General features: G+C 48.0%; 1 protein-coding gene across 5 annotated transcripts in view; it reads left to right on the forward strand.

Annotated features, from left to right (window-relative positions):
• Positions 1–20,278, forward strand: part of ppp2r3a (protein phosphatase 2, regulatory subunit B'', alpha) — a 468,043-nt gene that overhangs the window by 332,364 nt on the left and 115,401 nt on the right. Inside the window, exon 1 of one of the 5 annotated variants that reach the window (XM_038815675.1) lies at positions 18,745–19,215. The exons of the other annotated variants lie outside the window; for them this stretch is intronic. Within the exon in view, the coding sequence (XP_038671603.1) occupies positions 19,084–19,215 (132 nt within the window). The 5' untranslated portion in view covers positions 18,745–19,083. Of the gene's footprint in view, positions 1–18,744; positions 19,216–20,278 lie in introns of those variants that run through there. 5 annotated transcript variants of the gene reach the window in all.

Raw genomic sequence — 20,278 nt, forward strand, 5'->3', positions numbered from 1 at the left:
CCTGGGACAATGAGGGAGAGGGAGTTCTAAGAGTTCTAAGCGCATATGGTCCGGGTCGGGGCCCAGGACTCCATTTTCCACGACATAGCCGAGGATGGCTAGTCTGGTCGTGCGGAAAACGCATTTCTCCATATTGTAAGTGAGGTTGCGTTTCTGGGCCGTCTGGAGAAATCGATGGAGGGTGGCATCGTGGTCCTGCTGGTCATTGCCGTAGATTGTGACGTTATCCAATACGGAAACGTGGCCCGCAGCCCGTACTCGTCCACCATTCAGTCCATTGCTCGTTGGAACACCGAGACCCGTTCGTGACGCCAAAGGAAACCCGGAGGAAATGGAAAAGGCGGCCATCGGCCTCAAACGCCGTGTAGTGGCGGTCCTCCGGGCGGATTGGGAGCTGGTGGTATGCAGACTTCCGATCCACCGTGGAGAAAATACGATACTGGACGATCTGATTCACCATGTCTGCAATCCTGGGGAGGGGGTACGCATCGAGGAGCGTAAACCGATTAATGGTCTGACTATAGTCCACGACCATGCGGAATTCTTCCCCGGTCTTGTCGACCACCACCTAAGCTCTCCAGGGGCTGCTACTGGCCTCTATGATCCCCTCACGTAGGAGCCTCCGGACCTCGGTTCTGATAAACACCCTGTCCTGCAGGCTGTACTGCCTGCTGCGAGTGGCTACGGGTTTACAGTCCTGAGTGAGATTGGCACTGGCGGCGAGCAGTAAAAACGTGGCGCGCGTAAACCTCATTGACGGGCCTCAAATACATTCTGTCGAGTAGGGCCAGGACCTCTGTATATGAGCCGGTACAATTAAGGTGAGTAGGTATACGATGGCTCACCCTTGCGTGCAATAGGCCGAGTTTCTGCTCCTCCGTAGTTTCTGTAGTGCTTGCTTCAGCCAGGTAGGCCTTAAAACATCGGAGCCAGTGTGAAAAGATTTATTTCGCCTCTGCATTCTATGGGTCGAGTTCCAGTCGATCAGGTTTGAGGGCTGATTCCATGGTCATTCCTTACTGTTTCTTAAGACGATTAAATTGATGAGACCATCAATTCACGCGACACGTGGTTAGAAGCGAACAGTGGTTTTAATCATCTTCCAATAGAGCCTGCCTGTAACGAGATGAACTCTAGATGAACTGGCAGGCAGGCTCACAACAGCAACCTTTATACTTCCGGTTAGGGGAAGGAGCCAAGGGTGGAGCCCAGTACAAGCTCCTCATCTCCCCCTATGGGTAGAGCCGCGCAACTACACATGGTCTAGTACAAGGTACAGGCTGAACACATGTTGTACAATACAGTGTGGATTATTAGTGTTTATAATTCACCACACCTACACAGATGCTTGTGGGGTGGGGGGAGTGCCCTGATGGTTATAGGGAGCATCCTCCATGTCCGTGCAGCAGGGTGGGGGAAGGGAGAATTTAATTTTTGCGCAGATTGGAGCTCCCTTTAAAGATGGTGCCCCAATCTCTGTGGAGAAAGCCTTCCCAGCTCTATCAGGCCCTGCCCCGCCAGAGTGTCAGTGCAAACCACAGGCCCAGATTCTCTGTGCCCTAACTAGCAGAAAATCAGGAGTGAAAACGCAAACGTTCAGCTGGAGATGAATGTCAGTTTTCAGCCTGAAACTGACACTGACAAAATTTGGGACACCTTTTACTTTAGTTAATGATAGCACTCTGCATTGATTTGTATTTCTAGTAGTAAAACAAAGCCCTTTTTAGCAGGTTCAGCAACACAAACTACAAATGACTCTTGGTGTATGAACACTTTTAAAAAAATTTTTAGAGTACCCAATTTATTTTTTCCAATTATGGGACAATTTAGCGTGGCCAATCTACCTACCTTGCACATCTTTGGGTTGTGGGGGTGAAACTCACGCAAAGACTGGGAGAATGTGTGAACTCCACACGGACAGTGATCCAGAGCCGGATCGAACCTGGGATCTCGGCACCATGCGGCAGCAGTGCTAACCACTGCGCCACCTTGCTGCCCTGCGGCGGATGAACACTTATTCATATGATGTTGCTCTAACTGTGGGCAGCACGGTAGCACAAGTGGATAGAACTGTGGCTTCACAGCACCATGTTTCGCTGGGTCACTGTCTGTGCAGAGTCTTCACCTTCTCCCCTTGTCTGCGTGGGTTTCCTCCGGGTGCTCCGGTTTCCTACCACAGTCCAAAGACGTACAGGTTAGGTGGATTGGCCATGATAAATTGCCCTTAGTGGCCAAAAAGGTTAGGAGGGGTTATTGGGTTACGGGGATAGGGTGGAAGTGATGGCTTAATTGGATCAGTGCAGACTCGATGGGCCGAATGGCCTCCTTCTGCACTGAATGTTTCTTTTGTTCTTTTAACTGTAATTTCACCTGAATCGGGTTACACGGTGGCGCAGTGTTTAGCACTGCTGCCTCACGGTGCCAGGAAACCGGGTTCAATCCCGGCCCCGGGTCACTGTCCGTGTGGAGTTTGCACATTTTTCCCGTGCCTGCATGGGTTTCACCCCCCACAACCCAAAGATGTCAGTGTAGGTGGACTGACACACTAAATTGCCCTTAATTAAAAAAAAAAGAATTGGGTACTCTAAATTGATAAAGTTAAAGTAATTTTACCAGAAGAGTATTAACCCATTATTTCAACATTACCTGGAAAAAAAGTATTGAAGCCTGTCTGAATACAGACATAAATATTGTAAATTCAAACAGCTGGGAAATATATTAAATAAATCAAAAATTGACACCTTTTGGGAGGAGAGGGATGCAGGATATTCCCCATGCCGGAACATAAATCTCATACCCTGATGGTCTCCTTCAGGCATTTGTAAGTTCAATATTGCTGCAAATTGCCGCTTTCTGAATTTTCTTCTCTAATAAAAGTGATCAAATATATCTGCAGCTGAAATATGATCTCCCCATGTTCCTGTGCGTCCCTTCAACTGCATGTTACGTGAGGCATCTGATCCAGGTCTGCTTCTCGTCTGGCAGTTTTGCTGGGACTCTGTCAATGTTCTGTGAAGCAGTTTGAAGAACTAGTGCTGGCTTGATCTCTAAGGGCTGCTGGACAGGCAGCGGTGGAATACATGCATAAAAGTGTGACACAATAAGCTTTGGAAGCTTTGACATTTTTCTCATAAGTTCATGAGCAGATATAAAAGACATTTGCGACTGAGTGCCAGCAGTCAGCCTGCTGTGTTGAAAGTGCATGTCCTTGCCACTAAGCAGTAGGAAGTTATGTGTCTCCCATCAGAGGTCAGCGCTGCCCACCACAAGACAGCGCTCGGCTTCCTCAAATACTTCCTTGGTTAAGCATGGCTGGCAGAGCGAATAGAGTGTGTCAGTTTGTAATGTGCGACCTTTGTTCTAAGTATAAACACAACAGCTGTCATCTAATGATTTCAAGCACGGCGGGTTTAGAAACCTCCATTTTGTGGTGTTATTTCAGTAAAATTACTTTACGCTTGGAGAAGCTGAAGCTTGCAATTTAAAACTACGTCAGTAATGATAGTTTGCGAGGTAGGCCGAGCATGACTTGAAGCTTTTTATAGCTGCAGCAACAGTTTTTAAAACCCTTAAAGGGGAAGGCTCTTCCCTTGAACTATGGCTTAATTTAGCCATCATTTTGCGAGCCAAAATAACATTGTCTCTGTCTTCTGCCTTTTCACTTTTTATATTTTATAATTCTAGCTTCCTCCTCGTGGGATTAAGTATCTTAAAGAGGTACTGCCTTCATGCAAAACCTTCTAATTATTTGCAGGGAGCAAGAAGAAAAAAGGGAGCCGAGCATTGTTTTTCTCATCATGGCTTTACAGCCAAGTGACAAAGCAAATTATTTTTTGATCACGCTGTATGTTTGGAGGCATTTTTCCTGGACAATGATGCCTTTTTAAAAGTCCTGACACCAACATTCTGCAGCTGTCTGGCACAACTCTGCTGTACCTCTGGCAAAATCAAGCCAGGAGGATGGAAATTAAGCCAGTGATAAGCTCCGGCCTCACGCCGGAGTTTCCTCAGTGGCTTCTTTGGCAGAGGAGGGTTAGGGGTGTCCCCAAAGCACCGTGGAAGAGGTCGAACCTCCTTGCCGACTCGTGGGAGTCGCTGCTTTGTGACCGGCCCAAATGAAGAAGGTTAATTCGGGTAGACAGCAAGCATAATCAGGAAACTACGCAGAGGTGAAGTTGAGGAGTTGGAAGAGAGCGCACAACCCTCCAAACAATCCATCCATCCAAACCTTCAAGCCTCGCATGTGGCTCTGCAGGTCACGCATTGGACTTATCAGCTATCTAACAACCCATCAAACAGGAGTGGATGCAAGTCATTATCAATCCTGAGGGATGCCCAAGAGGGTGGAGGGTTGGATGGCAGGGATACCCAACCGTGGGAGTTTGCACGTGTGCCAAGTCAACAGTACAAAAGGACATCAGTCTACCAAATGGTGACATTGGTCCCCACCTGGATGTGGTCTGCTTATAATAATACAAGGACTGTAACCTCAAGAGAAAATATCAAGATGCTGTGAAAATTACGTTAAAGATGCAGCACCGTTCCCCCCCCCATCCCCCACCACTCCTTATTAAAAAATTAAAGTCCATTCAAGTGCCTTCAAGGGGGGGGGACAAATGACTGATCCAGAATCCATATTAAGCGTTAATGATTAAACCATTCAACAGGCAGCATCATCTTGCAAAAAGAAGCTTTTAAACTGGAAACTGATATCACTGTACAGTGGACAGACAGACTAAAGGGCAGCCAACCAGGTAAAATAAAAGACTATGCAAAGCAGAAACTGCTATACCTATTGAAATTTGCTACTTACCAGGACTTGGTGGTAGTGGAATGTAATTAACCAGAGTTGGCACAATATTCTGCAACTTGCACCATTGAAATGGCTCCTGGGTAAGTATCTGGGAATTGAACCTTATGGATCAGAAATATACACAGATGCTTTGTGCAAAGGTACAGCTGCCTGAACAGACTGCCCATAAATGCCAATTTCACATCTCCCATCTGTAAGGTCTGTGTCAGATCTTTAGCCCATCCAGTGTAGTGTGTTTCTTCTCTTCAATGCCGTAGCATGCCCCCAGCATGTTAGCAGGAATGCTTATTATACAATACCAGACTAATGTTGCATAACTAGAAGCTGTTAGAGGTGCCCTCAAAGTTTAATACTAAAAATAATCATGACAGCAGCATTTCCAGGGCATCTTCGATGCGTGAACTCAAGTAACTCAGCCATCATGAGTACAGATTCCTTCTTATCTCAATGCATAAATAGAGCAACAACTCCAGGAGTCTCTGGATATTCATGCTAGCATGAAAAAGCCCCCAAAGAAACAAAATATAAACCCAATTATATAATGTCCAAGGTAAGTGTCCATCAGGATTGCACTGGCCTCTGGTCTTTTCACTTAATTTGCGAAACAGATATCGGCTGCATATGTTGGCCAATGGACTTCATGACAGCAGGATGCACTGCAGAAATGTTACCCCGACTCCACAAGCATTTTGGAATCCATCTGATCTGGTGCTAGAGTTATACTTGAACCAAGACAGACTGGAGTTCTAAATCTGCATTGCACATAAGCACAATAGCATCAGATGAAATTATTTTAGTTTGTCCCTTCCGCCTGGTTGTCAGCCGTGTGCACCATGGGCAGAACCTACATTGAAGCTGATATAATCAGCAAGTTTACATACATGAAACAATCTGCAGAAAATAATTGTCTTTTTTAAAACCTGCAAAGAGAGAGGAATGAAACCATCCAGAGGGAATTTCAGAGTTCCCCAAAGCTGATTTGGGGAATTCCCTTTGAAGGTTCTCAGGTTAAGGGTTTACACAATTGCCCAGAAGTGCAAACCTCCCCTGTGCAATGGCCCCAGAACTGGGAACCATCTGAAAATGCGATTTCAAACATAAAAGTCAGACTGGTTATGACTGGATTATATCAATAGTTACTCAGGAAGTATTAGAAAGATTAAAACATCTTCTAACTTCTGGCATTAATTCACCCAGGAACACCCCTCAAACCCCGACTACTACCCCACCCCCCAAGGGACTACAACTGACAAGAACTCCCCAGCCCACAGGAATCCCCCATTCCACGGATTCTCTATCCCCCACAAGGCCTGACCTGATCTGATCTCTGACGCCGTTTCCCACCCCCCCCCCCCCCCCCCTCCCCCCCTCCACTCCCCGGGTCTGTCTCCAACACCCCATAACCTCCTTTTAACGCCCAGGCATGACCTAACTAACCTGACCTGAGCTGACCCATCCCGATATCGCCCCGCCCCTAGGCCCAATCTGACCTGTAGCCCAACCTCCAACTCCCCACACCCTCAACCTCATGCCTGATCTTTGACCCCCAATTTATGACCTACCTCTGATCTCTGACCATCTCAATCTCTGACCAACGCTCCGATCTCCAACCCCACCTCCAACTCCCCCCATCTCCGATCACCCTTCAATCTCCGAACACCCCACACCTCCAACTCTTCCAACCTCCCCAGTCTGACTCCCCCTGGCCTCAGCCCCCACCTCATGCCCGACCCACCGTTTCCCCCAAATTCCAAACACCCAATCTCCGACCCACCCGCGCCCTGATCTCAGAGCACATACAAACTTCAATGGAGTTCTAACTTACCTGTTTTCTGCCAACTAAAGCCCTTAAAAAGTGGGTCTTGTGTCCTTCCCTTCGACTCAGATGCCCTTCGAGTGAGGCGCTGACGTCATGCCTGGATCTCACTCTGCCTGAGTCAAAAGGACGGGTAAGGTAGGATTTATAATGAATTAAGGTAATAAATTGGGCATGGAGTAGTAATCCGACGCTGATTGTCACTCCAAGTGAATTCAGGCCCATCATTTTTTTAATAAGCACAAGGTGAGAAAATTAAGAAAGTTGTTAAACACCAAATTAAATGTTGTAAGGCATTTCCCTCAATCTCTTCCAAACTCGTTAATGCATCATGGTGCCATACCCAACACAATGTCAGAAAATCTCCAGAGTTGAATGTGATTCGTTAACAATTGCATTATCATTAGATCATGCGACACAATAGAAGACAAACTCAATGATAGTCAATATTTCAATTCTAATGAAAGATAAGACAGGCTGGGGCTGTTTTCTTTGGAATATGAGCAGATTTCATTGAGGTGGTGCCTAGAGCTAGTGGCTAGGAAGGATTAATAATTCCTAGCAGAGAGGTCAAAACGAGTGGGCGCAGATTTAAAGTATTTGGCAGAACAATTAGAGGGGAGGTGAGGACGATTTCTTTCAACCAGGGAGTGGTGGGGATCTTGAACTCACTACCTGAAAGTGTGGTGGAGGCAGAAACTCCTAATCACAATTAAAACGTCCGTTACTGTGCACTTGAAGTGCCGCAACCTTCTGGACTATGGAAATGGGGATGAGTCTGAATATCTCTTTTATAACCATGATATGGATATGCCAGCGTTGGACTGGGATGGACACAGTAAGAAGTCTTACAACACCAGGTGTTGCCTTTTTTCCTTTTTACTCTTTTACTCTGTCCTTTCTGTGGCTCTGTTCCAATAATGGCAATCAGTGAATTTGCCTTCTTTCTATGTCATCTATAGTCGGTTGAAACATGTGGTGGTGTCATCTATGTCCTAATGCTGAGAGTCAACATGTATCAAATGATACCACCACATGTTTCAACCGACTATTGATCAAAGAGCCAAACACCAGTTAGTTCCAGGTCAAGGGTACTTTATTAGAAACAATTAGTCATGCAACATAAACACTGCTAGTTAACTACACCTATCGACTAAGATAACCTGTACTTAACTTCGGGCACCCGGCTTAGGCCAGAGAAACAGTGGCTGCTGTTCGATTCTGGATCTATCGAGTCCAAAGGAGTAACTGCTGCTCAGCTAGGCTCATCTGTCTGGTAGCAAGCTTTGAACTTGTACTTGCTTCTGGTGTTGCTGCACTTGGAGATGGCCGTGACCGGGGTACCAGGTCCAAGAGAGAACAAACGTGTGGCGAACTCTTCTTCTTATACTTGGGGGTTTTCACGCTCTTTTGGGCGGTCCTTCAGTTTGGGCCCTACTAATTGGGTGATCCCTGATCACTCCGTTCGATTCCTAACCAATAAGTGGGCGGGGATCTGGATGGCTGGGCATGTCCCAAACGGTCACTGACCCCGTTGTTTACGCGTCTCCTGAACAGGGAGTGGCACCGAAATGTCTGGGACAGTACCGATCGCTCGAGTAATGTCCTTTGTTTTGGTGAGGGTGGGTCATCAAATGCTAATCGGCCCCATAAAAATGCTAATTGGTCGGAGTTTTGATACCGTCTGGACTGCTTCTTGCAAATATGCATTTCAGGCTCTGAGCCTGCCTGAGTCTTGGCTTGTCCATTTTACCCATTAGCCTTTGCGGGTTTCTCTGTACCTAGTTGTAAGTGGCCATCCAGGATGGCTACACAGGTTAGAGTCCAACAGGTTTGTTTCAAATCACTAGCTTTCGGAGCACTGCTCCTTGCTCAAGTGAATGGAGCAGGAAGGAGCAGTGCTCCGGAAGCTAGTGATTCGAAACAAACCTGTTGGACTTTAACCTGGTGTTGTAAGACTTCTTACTCTTTTACAACCAGGAGAGACATAATGGGCGTGATTCTCTGCTGCCCACGACGGGTCGGAGAATAGCGGGAGGGTGTCCCCGACATTTTTCCCGCCCTCCCGCTATTCTCCCCCCCACCTTCCCCACGACACGAATCGCTGCTCGCCGTTTTTTACGGCGAACAGCGATTCTCCCCAGGTCGATGGGCCGTGTTCCCAGGCCTTTACGGCCGTTTTTACGGCAGAAAACACACCTGCTTGCTGCCGTCATAAAAACGGCCGCAACATGCCCGTTCTGGGCATCCAGGGCCCCGATTAGCACGGCAGTACCACGGCCGTGCCAAGGGGGGCATGGGCCCGCGATCGGTGGGCTCTTTCTCCCTCACCCGCCCCGCAGGATCAGTCAGCGGGGCGGCTGAGGGAGATGACGGCCCCGCACATGCGCGGGTTGGAGCCGTCCAATCCGCGCATGCGCGGCTGACATCATCGTGCGCGTCAGCCGGCGTGACGCTTGGCGCGCAGACTTAGCGACGGTCGCTAAGGCCGCGATGCCGTGGTTCACGGTGCCCCGCTGCTAGCCCCGCCCAGGGGGGGGGGAGAATCGGGTCCCGGGAGGGGGCGCGGAGGCTGCCGTGAAACACGGCCAGTTTCACGGCAGCCTTTACGACTCGCCGCATTTGCGGAGAATCGCGCTCAATAGGTCAAATGGCCTCTTTTAAGTGGCATAAATTTCTGTGATCCTTTAATTCAATAACTGTGATCTTTTTCTCATCTCACAGTTCCTATATTGTGGTGTGGGACTGGGTGGTTTAATACCAATGTGGCATCAAACATGGATGCGACTGGCACAATAACACCACAATCAAATTGGATTATTCCTGTTTATAAATAAATACAGTCAGATTAAGAGAGAAATTAATATTGGCAATAATAGCTGACACATGTTTAATAGGCTCATATGTTAGTCCTTTGTTCGGAGATGGAGAAATGTCAAACAATATCAAGCATTCACCTACAATTGTTCTCATTGTCCAGGGGCTTGCCCATAGGGGGAAAGTGTAGCCAACGGCTCCTTCCAACCATTGCATTTCCGACATCTCCCTTGTGAATCACAAGCAATATGACCCACACTGTTGATTGCTTTTTGCTAAAATCAGCAACAGAAATTCCCAAATGACAGGGTTGTTTTCTAAACTAGTTTTCAGCCCTTTTGGCTTGATGCTACAATAATGTCATTTGGAAACAATAATAAGGGAACATCGTAGTATAAGGGTCTCGCACATAGAGAGTTAATGTGGGACTGTTTACACACAGTGATGTAAGAAGGCACATTACCGAGACCTAGGGTCATGGGCTGGCGAGCTGAGACATGTAGAGACCCAGACATGGAGTTTGCCCTTGCCTGTGTCCTGTACTGCACTACAAAGCCTTATTTAAGAGACAACGTTCTGTAACCAACGCCTTGCCAACATAGCAGCTTGGAATCAAAAACCCTCAACCTCACTAAGAGGCTGAAAGGCTAAGATAAATAAAAAGATTCCGTGGAAATTCCGACCTGAGAGAAACTCCCAACGGAAACTGCTGCGGGAAAGCCGCCAAGAAACTTTCCCGAGGAAAGAGCCTGGAAGCTGAGGGCAAAGCTTTTTACTGCAGCCATTGAATCTCCCATGGCCATCCAGTTTAGATCGCAGAGTCCACAGAGCTGGAAGGGATGAGCTAAAGTTCCAGGTTGCAGCCAGTCCTGAGAACTTTTTTCACTAATCCAGTGTCCGAAGCGTTGTTTGAATGAAAGCTAACACTAAAACCCTGGGCGAAATTCTCCGACCCCCACGACGGGTCGGAGAATAGCGGGAGGGCCTTCCCGACATTTTTCCCGCCCTCCCGCTATTCTCCCCCCCCCCCCCCCCCGCCCAACCTCCGACACGAATCGCTGCTGCCGTTTTTTTACGGCCGGCAGCGATTCACAGCTGATAGATGGGCCGAAGTCCCAGCCCTTTACGCTGTTTTTACGAACGGCAAACAGACCTGGTCTGGCCGTTCGTAAAAACGGCGGGAACAACTCGCTTTTTATAACCATGGCACCGATTGGCACGGCAGTACCATGGCCGTGCCAAGGGTGCCATGGGCCCGCGATCGGTGGGCACCGATCGCGGGCAACAGGCCCGATGCCCGCGCACTATTTCTCCTTCCGCCGCCCCGCAGTATCCATTCGCGGGGCGGCTGAGGGGCATCCCGGCCCGCGCATGCGCGGGTTTCGCACAAATACGCGATGATGTCATCCGTGCATGCGCGGGTTGGAGTCTTCCAATCCGCGCATGCGCGGCTGACGTCATATGACGCGTCAGCCGGCGCTAACTCCGGCAAGCGGGCTTAATGAAATTCGTTAAGCCCGTGATGCCGGAGCTTGCGGCGTCGGGCTGCTAGCCCCGACCGGGGACCAGAATCAGTTCCCGGTCGGGAAGGGGCGCGCTGGCGTCAAACCCGCCCGGGTTTGACGCCAGCCTTACGATTTCTCCCGTTTTGGGAGAATCGCGCCCCCTATTCCCGACTTGGAGCCTCAAGGTGTCATCCCCGCGAAAAAGAAAAAATGACTAAAACCTCTCGGGAACATCGCAACTGTCCAACTCAGAAAACAGCAAGCTCATGTTCAAATTCAAATGCCTCATTATTCAGAAAAGCAAACCGCTGAACAAAAGAAGTCAACAAAACCCAGACAGCGATTGGTTAAAAATCTTCCATCAAGCATTTTGTGGAGCCCCGCCGCCAGCACCAGCTAGGGTGGGAAATTTTTCATATCGCAGTGAACAGCGATGGCATCTTGAAAGCCTGTAACCTCTTAAAGCTGCGCCCGCAAGTTAAAAATCTTCAACATGAGTCACAATTCAACACGCCCAACTCAATCTCGACCAACGCAATGACCAAATCCACCAGGAAATGTAAGAAGTCTTACAACACCAGGTTAAAGTCCAACAGGTTTGTTTGGAATCACTAGCTTTCGGAGCATAGCTCCTTCACCACTCACCTGAGGAAAGAGCTGTGCTCCAAAAGCTCGTGATTCCAAACAAACCTGTTGTACTTTAACCTGGCGTTGTAAGACTTTAAGATTTCTTACTGTGCCCACCCCAGTCCAATGCCGGCATCTCCACATCATGACCAGGAAATGTGACTTCCTTGAGAAGCAACTTTTCACATAAGTGGAGTACATCAAGTTACGACCCTCAATTCCATGGTTAGAATCGAAGCAAGAGTTGTGAAAACTCAACCAACTGTACATCCAGGTACAACAAAAGGCAGAAAGGGACGCACAAAACTTTGGGCCTTGAAAGACTCCTTAAAGAAACAAAACATACCTCTGGAAAAACACTAAGGCCAGAAAAAGAACGAGTATTTTTTTACCAGCAAGTTATAGTTGACAATGCAGTGCCTGGAAGGTGAAAGCAACTTTAATAGCAACATTCTAAAGGAAATTGGATATACATGTGAAAAACAGAATAAATTTACTGGGCTGTGGGGAAAGAACAGGGCAGCAAGACTAATTGGATGGGTCTTTCAAGGTGCAGACTCCCTGGATCGAATAGCCTCCCTTGTTGTATGCTGCATTTCCTCAGCCTCAAAGAGGAGACACTGCTAGCAGCTGTGCCTTTCTCCACCAGTTAGCTGCTATTGTCTCAGGCTATGCTCCACCTTGTCCCGCGTGAGAATATCTGCAGAAGTGTACTAGCCCAGACAGCGGTACATGAAAACGGAGCAGAAGGGAATGCACAACGGTGATTAATTGATATTGTATGCAATATGAAATGGTTTTATTTAGAAATTTGATTTGGAATATTTACTTTGTGCTGGCTTTCACTTTTGCATTGGAGCCAACCATACACTGATGATCAGTGACCGAAGGAAAGTAAGGTTTGGGCTTGTTGGTGAATGAGGAATTGGAGTTGCAATTACCGTAATTGAACTTAGTTGAGTCAATCATGGATAGCGCAGCCTGAAAAGAAGCTATGTTTGTTGCCTCCTCCCTCCCCTCCTCCTCATTGTCCTCTTCTGCTAGTCGCCATACACCTGGTTGCAAGGGTTGTGCCCTCATGATGACCAACTTGTGCAGTATGCATCAGACTATCAGAAATCCTGACACCGTCGAGTACTGCAGGGCTCCTCCAGAGCAGACAACTCATTGGAAGCACTGTTTCATTCCCAATGGTCTCCTCTATCATATTTAATGTGGCATCAAGTGTTTCATTGCATGCATTCTGCCTATGCACCAGAATTATGTGCCATGTCGTCAAAGGGTAACGCTTGTCACCCAATAGTCATCCATTGGTTTGTCAGAAAGGTTGAATGGAGATGGCACAGCAGACTGCCAGATCACAATGGCATCATAATGGCCGTCAAGATAGTAAGCATTGACCTGCATTAAAACGCTGAGTATGGTTGCATACCAGCTGGATGTTGAAGGACTGAATGCCTTTCAGTTGTGATATGTTTCAGAGTTTGTATTTGGTCCCCGCAAAGTGGCATGTGTGCGGTCAATGGCACTTTGCAATCCTTGCAAAGCTGCATGCTCATTCCACCAAGTTCTCCTCAATACATTTGCCTGCCTTTGGCAACAATGGATGGAAAACTCTTACAAATATCACCAGGTCCAGCTTAGAAAGAACCGGACACACACAATTTCATAGCCAAAGTCACCGTCATGGTTCCCAGGTATCTGCTTCTCTTGTCCTTCTGGATGATAGTGGTCATGTGATTGGAAGGTGCTGTCTAAGGCGCCTTGGTGAGTTACTGCAGTGCATCTTGTAGAAGGTACACAAGGCAGCCACTGTTCGTTGGTGGTGGAGGGTTTGAATGTTTGTGGAAGGGGGAGTAATCAAGTGGGCTGCTTTGTCCTGGATGGTGTTGAGCTTTGAGTGTTGTTGGAGCTGCACTCATCCAGGTAAGTGGAAAGTAGTCCATTACACTTGTGCCTTGTAGATGGTGGACAGGATTTGGGAGGTTAGGAGGTGAGTTACTCGCCGTAGTATTTCTAACCTTTGACCTGCCCTGAGAGCCACAGTATTAATATGGCTATTCCAGATTCAGTTTCTGATCAATGGTAACCCCCAGGATGTTGATTTCATAGAATCTACAGTGCAGAAGGAGGCCATTCAGCCCATCAAGTCTGCACCCTACCTCCACCCTATCCCCGTGACCCAGTAATCCCACCTAGTCTTTTTGGACACTAAGGGAAATTTATCATGGCCAGTCGACCTTATCTGCACATCTTTGGACTGTGGGAGGAAACCGGAGCACCCGGAACAAACCCACGCAGACACGGGGAGAACATGCAAACTCCACACAGACAGTGACCACACAAGCAGGGAATCGAACCTGGGACCCTGGAGCTGTGAAGCAAATGTGCTGACCACTGTGCTACTGTGCTGCCCCTATTGCGGATGATTCTGCGTTGGTAATGCCATTGAATGTCTAGGGGCTGGAGGTTAAATCCTCTCTTATAGGAGATGGTTATTGCCTGGTACTTGTGTGGTGTGAATGTAACTTGCCACTTGTCAACCCAAGCCTAGACTGCTTCATTATTTGAGGAGTTATAAATGGTGCTGAACATTGTGCAGTCACCTGCAAATATCCCCACTTCTGACCTTATGAAGGAGGGAAGGTTATTGAAGCAGCTGAAGATGATTGGGCCTTGGACACTATCCTGAGGAACTCCTGAAGTGATGTCCTGAAGATGATTGACCTCTAACCACGACAACCATCTTCCTTTGTTCCAGATACAACCAGCCAGTGGAGAGTATTTTCTCTGATTCCCATTGACTCCAGTTTAGCTAGGGGTCCTATGTTATACTCGGTCAAATGCTGCCTTTATGTCAAGAGCAGTCACTCTCACCTCATCTCTGGCATTCAGCTCTTTTGTCCATGTTTGAGCCAAGGCTGTAATGAGATCAGGAGCTGAGTGACACTGGTGGAACCCAAACTGAGCATCCGTGAGCAGGTTAATGCAGAATAAGTGCCGCTTGATAGCACTGTTGATGACTCCTTCCAACACTTCGCTGATGATGGAGAGTAGACTGATAGGGCGGTAATTGGCTGGGTTGGATTTGTCCTGTTTCCTGTGTACAGAACACACCTGGGAAATTTTCCGCATTGCTGGGTAGATGCCAGTGTTGTAGCTGGACTGGAACAGTTTGGCAAGGGGGGCACAAGTCCAGAACTGTAATTGTGGCTGCAGTGGGTGGCAGATTTTTTGAGGGTGACTTTAGTGAAGTTCAGGCAGCTGACATGTTGTTTCTTGCTGAGGATCAGATCAGAGAATTGTTCCCTGAAGCATCCATGTCTGGTATTCTGCTGAAGCCCCTTTGTCCTTTCCTCCTTCTTCTATCAGCTTTTCAAGCTCAGCACTACCTCCATTCATGCTCTCAATCATGCTATATACAAAGGGTGTCTTATGAAGAAAGGTTGGAGAGGCTAGGCTTATAACTGTTGGAGTTTCAAAGAGAAAGATGCAACTTTATTGAAACATAAGGGTCGAGTTTCTCCCATCGGGAGACTAAGTCCTGATGCTGGAGTGAAAACTGGAGTGTTCCAATTACGCTGCGCTGCTCCTCGCCCCCTATTCTCCCACGCCCGGGGGGCAAGGAGCAGCGCAGCGTAATTGGCATCACCTGCACTTGCCATCCTCCCCGCGGGCGCCCCGCAAGAAATGTCGGATTGATCTTGTGGGGCAGAGGAAAGGAGGTCCTCCTTCAGAGAGGCCGGCCCGCAGATCGGTGGGCACCGATCGTGGGCCAGATCCCTTTTGAGCGCCCCCCCCCCCCCCCCCCCCCCCAGCGTTCCCACGCTGTTCCCGCCGGCAGCAACCAGGTGGGAACCTGTCGTATTGGGCAGGCCGCTCGGCCCATCCGGGCCAGAGAATCGCCGTTACAAACGGCGAGCGGCGATTCTCCAAACGGCCAGCCGTAAATCCCGCCGTGCCGGTTTGGGGTAGGTGGTAGAATCGCGTACGGGTGCCGCGGTGGCGTGGCGGGACTCGCCTGGCGCCCCACCCGGCGTGGGGGGGGGGGGAGAATTGCACCCATGATACTGAGGAGTCTTGACAGGTCGGATGTGAAAACAATGGGCACGATTCAGCAATTCGGCGTATATAGGCACAGCGGGTGAATCGTGCGCAAGCCCCAAATCGGTCCCTGCGAGGGCGCCAGGCCGTTTGCGAGCCACTCGATGCGCTCCACCCAGCGGAATCTCGATCTCGCCCTCACTGGGTAAGATCCAGATCTGAATATTTAAATAACCGGGCGCCGGATTCACCGAGCACCCAGGACTCACCTGTGGCACCTGGGAGATCTCACCAGAGCACCGGTTAATACTGTTCAATACAAACATGGTTAAGTCATGATGGCACCTGAAGGGATCTCCCAGTGCATTGGAGACCCCCGGGTGATCGGGATAAGACAGGGCGGCACCTTGGCTCACATCCTGACACCTGGGCATCTTGGCAATGCCAGGCTGGCACCAACATCTGGGCACCCTAGTAGTGCCAGGGTATCGGGAGCACTTCCAGGGTGCCAGGATGACACTGCCAGGGTGTCCAGGTACCAGTTTGGCACTGCCAGTGGTCAGGCCCTGGGGTGGGATCTTGCCAAGAAGGGAGGGGTGAAGGGGGATGGTTCCCTGGTGCTTACTCAAGTTTGGGGGGGTAAGGGGGTATCAGAAAAGCAGGTGGAGGTCTGAAAGGGGAGGGGGGGGATATCAGGGCTGTCGAACAAAATGGCGTGCCAATCTGTGCTGGCGAGCTTGGAAATCCCTCAAAGTGCAGCCTCGGTGGAGGGAAACCCCCGCAAGGCCAAAAGAAGAGCAAAGTGCGGTTGGGTAGCAGGTTGCATCCCGGCGCTGCAGCCACCCAAAATCCGAGCTGAACCCCGCCATTCAGCAGACTTTAATTGAGTCCGCTGAATCGGGCCCAATGTTTCATCTTCTGGCAGAAGGTGGATCTAAGGAACACTGTTTAAAAATAAGGGCAGTAAGAAGTCTTACAACACCAGGTTAAAGTCCAACAGGTTTGTTTCAAACACGAGCTTTCGGAGCGCAGCTCCTTCCTCAGGTGAATGGCGTGGTATCTCGCCATTCACCTGAGGAAGGAGCTGCGCTCCGAAAGCTCGTGTTTGAAACAAACCTGTTGGACTTTTACCTGGTGTTGTAAGACTTCTTACTGTGCTCACCCCAGTCCAACGCCGGCATCTCCACATCATAAAAATAAGGGGTCACCCATTTAAGACAGAGATGAGGAGAAATGTTTTCTCTCGGAGGGTCACTAGTCACTGGAACTTTCTGCCTCAAAAGGCAGTGGAACCAGACTCTGTGAATATTTTTAAGGCAGGAGCTAGAAAGATTCCTGATGAGCAAGGGGCTGAGAGGTAATCATGGGTCAGTGGGAATGTTGACGTGAGCTGGCAATCAGATCAGCCATGATGTTGGTGAATGGTGGAGCAGGCTCGAAGGGCTGAGTGGCCTACTCATTCGCATATTTAAATGTTTGTCTGTACATGCCCGGGAGCAAATGGTTCGTGCAGCTACTATCAAAAAATGCTCAATGCCATTTTGGAGGCAAAGCAACTTGTTGCGCCACTATACCAAGCACTAGGAGCTGAATTTCACTGCCAGTGTCACCTTATTTACCGCATCAAAACCTTGCTCATTTTTAATACCTCTGTTAAATCTCTCCTTAACCATCTCTGCTTTAAAATCAATTGCAGCTTTAGTCTCCTGATATAACGGACGACCCTCATCCCTGGTACCATTCTAGTGAATTTGCCTCACAGCTGCCCAGCTTGGACTCACTTGTGTGCATGCAGTTTTATTTATGAAGTAATTGGGGTGAAGGGAGGAAGGTGGGGGGGGGGGGGGGGGGGGGGGGGGGGTCTCCCGGTACCACGGGAAGTCAGCAAGTCCAAAGTCCGTGCTAGAGATTCTTTGGGTAACAGATTATCTGCCTCTGACTCCTGAATCATGCCAATTATTCCTACTCTTCAAGAGCCTTGGTGAGATTGTGACGCCTGAGTGCGTACATCAGTACAGCATATGCTGCACATTGATTCAGAGATTGAATCCATTGCCAAGTTCAGCCCAGAGTGGTGGCTGTTGGGTAAACTGGGCCCATCGCATGGTGGTAAAGGAATAGCTGGGGAAGCAGACCAGATTCTTAAAATTATTCAGGAGCATTATAAACTGAAAACGGGCCACAGGAAAACCCGATGTTGAAATAATCTTTGGGGAAAGTGTGAGCGAAGAGCCAAAGGGGTTGGACATGTACTCGTTGAATGCGGTTTGGATAACATCCAGGGAAACGCATCAACTTGTCGCTGTGGAGTGGAGCTGGCCTTGCATTTCAGCCGCTGATTGAAGTAATTGCCTGCTTTTTCATTTCTGTTGTGCACAACGTCCCAGCACTCGGTTGAATGTCTACTCCTGTGTGTTGGAAACAGATTTTAGCTGATCTTTTCCGTGAATATCTCTGAAAGCCTAGATCAAATGTACAGGCTTTCACGTCACAAAGCTGCTCGTAGAGGCAGGTGGAGATGGAGGGATATGGCTGGGGTCAAACACTCTGGTGTTAGGAATCTTGATGTATTTGATATCCAAACAGCTGCTGTTGATTGGTGGAGTAATCTGGGACTGCAGTTGAACTGAAATGTCAGGATTCTGTGCCAACAGCAAGTGTGGAAGTTATTTATACACTGGGCTGGGTATGAAGCGGAGCAAAAGAGGGAGGGAGGGGGAAGAAAGGGTGTGTTCGGACGTTAGTCTCCTACAGTGAATCAACTACTTGTAAGAAGATATCTATGAAATCAATTTGTTTCACCTGGTCAGATCTATGTCTGAAAAACAACCCTGACAATTTTCCCATAACTTTGTCTTTGGTTTACTTATTTGGAAAATTATTTTCTTTTCCGGTTTCTACTTTTTGTCATGATTTGTTCCATATGCCTTCTTGGGCAGTGCTAAGTCTGTTTTTCTTTGCGTTCTGCAACAGCCATGTGATTTATTGAAGTCCGTGCCTCACATTTTAAGTTATGAGTCTATTAGTGTAAACAGTGTCATAGCAGGTAAGGCTATTCTCGTGTCTTCTTCAGCGAGTGCTAACTTTAGCTCTTCTGGTAGAGGGTTCTTCCTTTCCCACAATGCACTTGTCAGAGTCCTGGACAGATCAATTGTCGTGAAGCCCTTCGTTCAAACAGATCGCATTGCAGAGCATGTTTCTGGGTACAACACAGCAGTGAAACATCAAGAGTCAGAGGCTCGAGTGAATGTCAGCAGTGGACTCTGACCTCGCTGGGGAGGTACAATGCATGGACATTGTCAGCCTGTGAGAATACAGGAAACAGTGTGGTCTTTCAAGAAGGAAATTCTTACTCTTCTCTGGAAACTGGGACCCGGAGTGCTTTTCAGTCTATATTTGCCACGTTAGGAAAGGACACAAGCACAAACACACGGAAGCATTGCTGAGCAAGGCTTTTCAAGATGATGATTAAGGAAACTTCTCTACGGAGGGACCCCGACTTACGAGGGGAGTTTGCTTTCCTCGCCCGTGGATGTGATTTTGTTTTGCCTTCACGATTCAAGAAGAGGTTGAAATCGTTCCAGCAAGCACAGGTTTGAAGTGTTCTCAAAAGCCTTGAATCTTGGCTCTGTTGCAGTTCAGACAGTGTCCCTCTCTGCTGGTAGCGAATGCCTTTAAAGAAAGCTATTTGCACTTGTACCAACAAGTTTATAAATAAACCCCTAGGATCTGGTTAAAAATGCTGAGCCTGATTCAGCCTTCAGAGTGGGGGGGGGGGGGGGGGGGGGGGGGGGAAGAAGAGAGAGAGCGAGAAGAGAGTATTTTGATTGCTACTTTTTTTTTAACAGCTTCTTTTGTCAGTTTTAACTTTAACCATATATAGACTTAACGCTTTACATAGTGCATGGAGGGAGGGAGGGAGGGTTGGGCTGTGTATCTCCTTACACTGGTATGGATGCTGCCTTTTATATGGAGATTTGGTGAATTGAAATACTCGTGTTGTATTGTATATCCCACTTTGTGAAACCGTCCAGTCCACTCAAACAAGATATTTCTCGAGAGTTGTCAGAACAAAAATGTTGCTGCCGATTTAAAGCAAAGCAAGAATCTAATTTTATTTGGGGAAAATGTAATTTAATGTATATGCGCAGAAACAGCTGCTGTGTTTTCCAAAGTTTCATATAAAGTACTTAACCCTTTGACAAGCTGTTTCAGCTACAACAGAGCCACACAAAAGCAGTTTGTTCCGGTGGTCTGTACATCATCCATAACTTACTTTTTGTCTGTTAAGTTATTGTATATTTTCTGGTGTTTTCTCTTCCATTTTACAAACAACATTATGAATCATCTTGCAGAAGGAGGCCATTTGGTTCATTGTGTCTGCACGGTTCATTGAAAGAGTTATCTCATTAGTCCCACTTGTCTGCTTTTTCCGCATTGCCCTATATATTTTTTTATCCTTTCAAGTACATACACAAGTGGCGTTTGAAATTTATTACTGAATAGCTTCCACCATCCTTTCAAACATCGTGATCCACATCGTATCTGTGTTACATAAATGAAATTCTCCTCATCTTTCCTCTGGCTCTTAATTGCTAATTAGTTAATACTGTATCCTTCAGTTACTGACCCGTCTGCCAGTGGAGTTAATTTTCC

This window comes from Scyliorhinus canicula, chromosome 13 (assembly GCF_902713615.1).
Source record: "Scyliorhinus canicula chromosome 13, sScyCan1.1, whole genome shotgun sequence".
Classification (NCBI taxonomy): domain Eukaryota; kingdom Metazoa; phylum Chordata; class Chondrichthyes; order Carcharhiniformes; family Scyliorhinidae; genus Scyliorhinus; species Scyliorhinus canicula.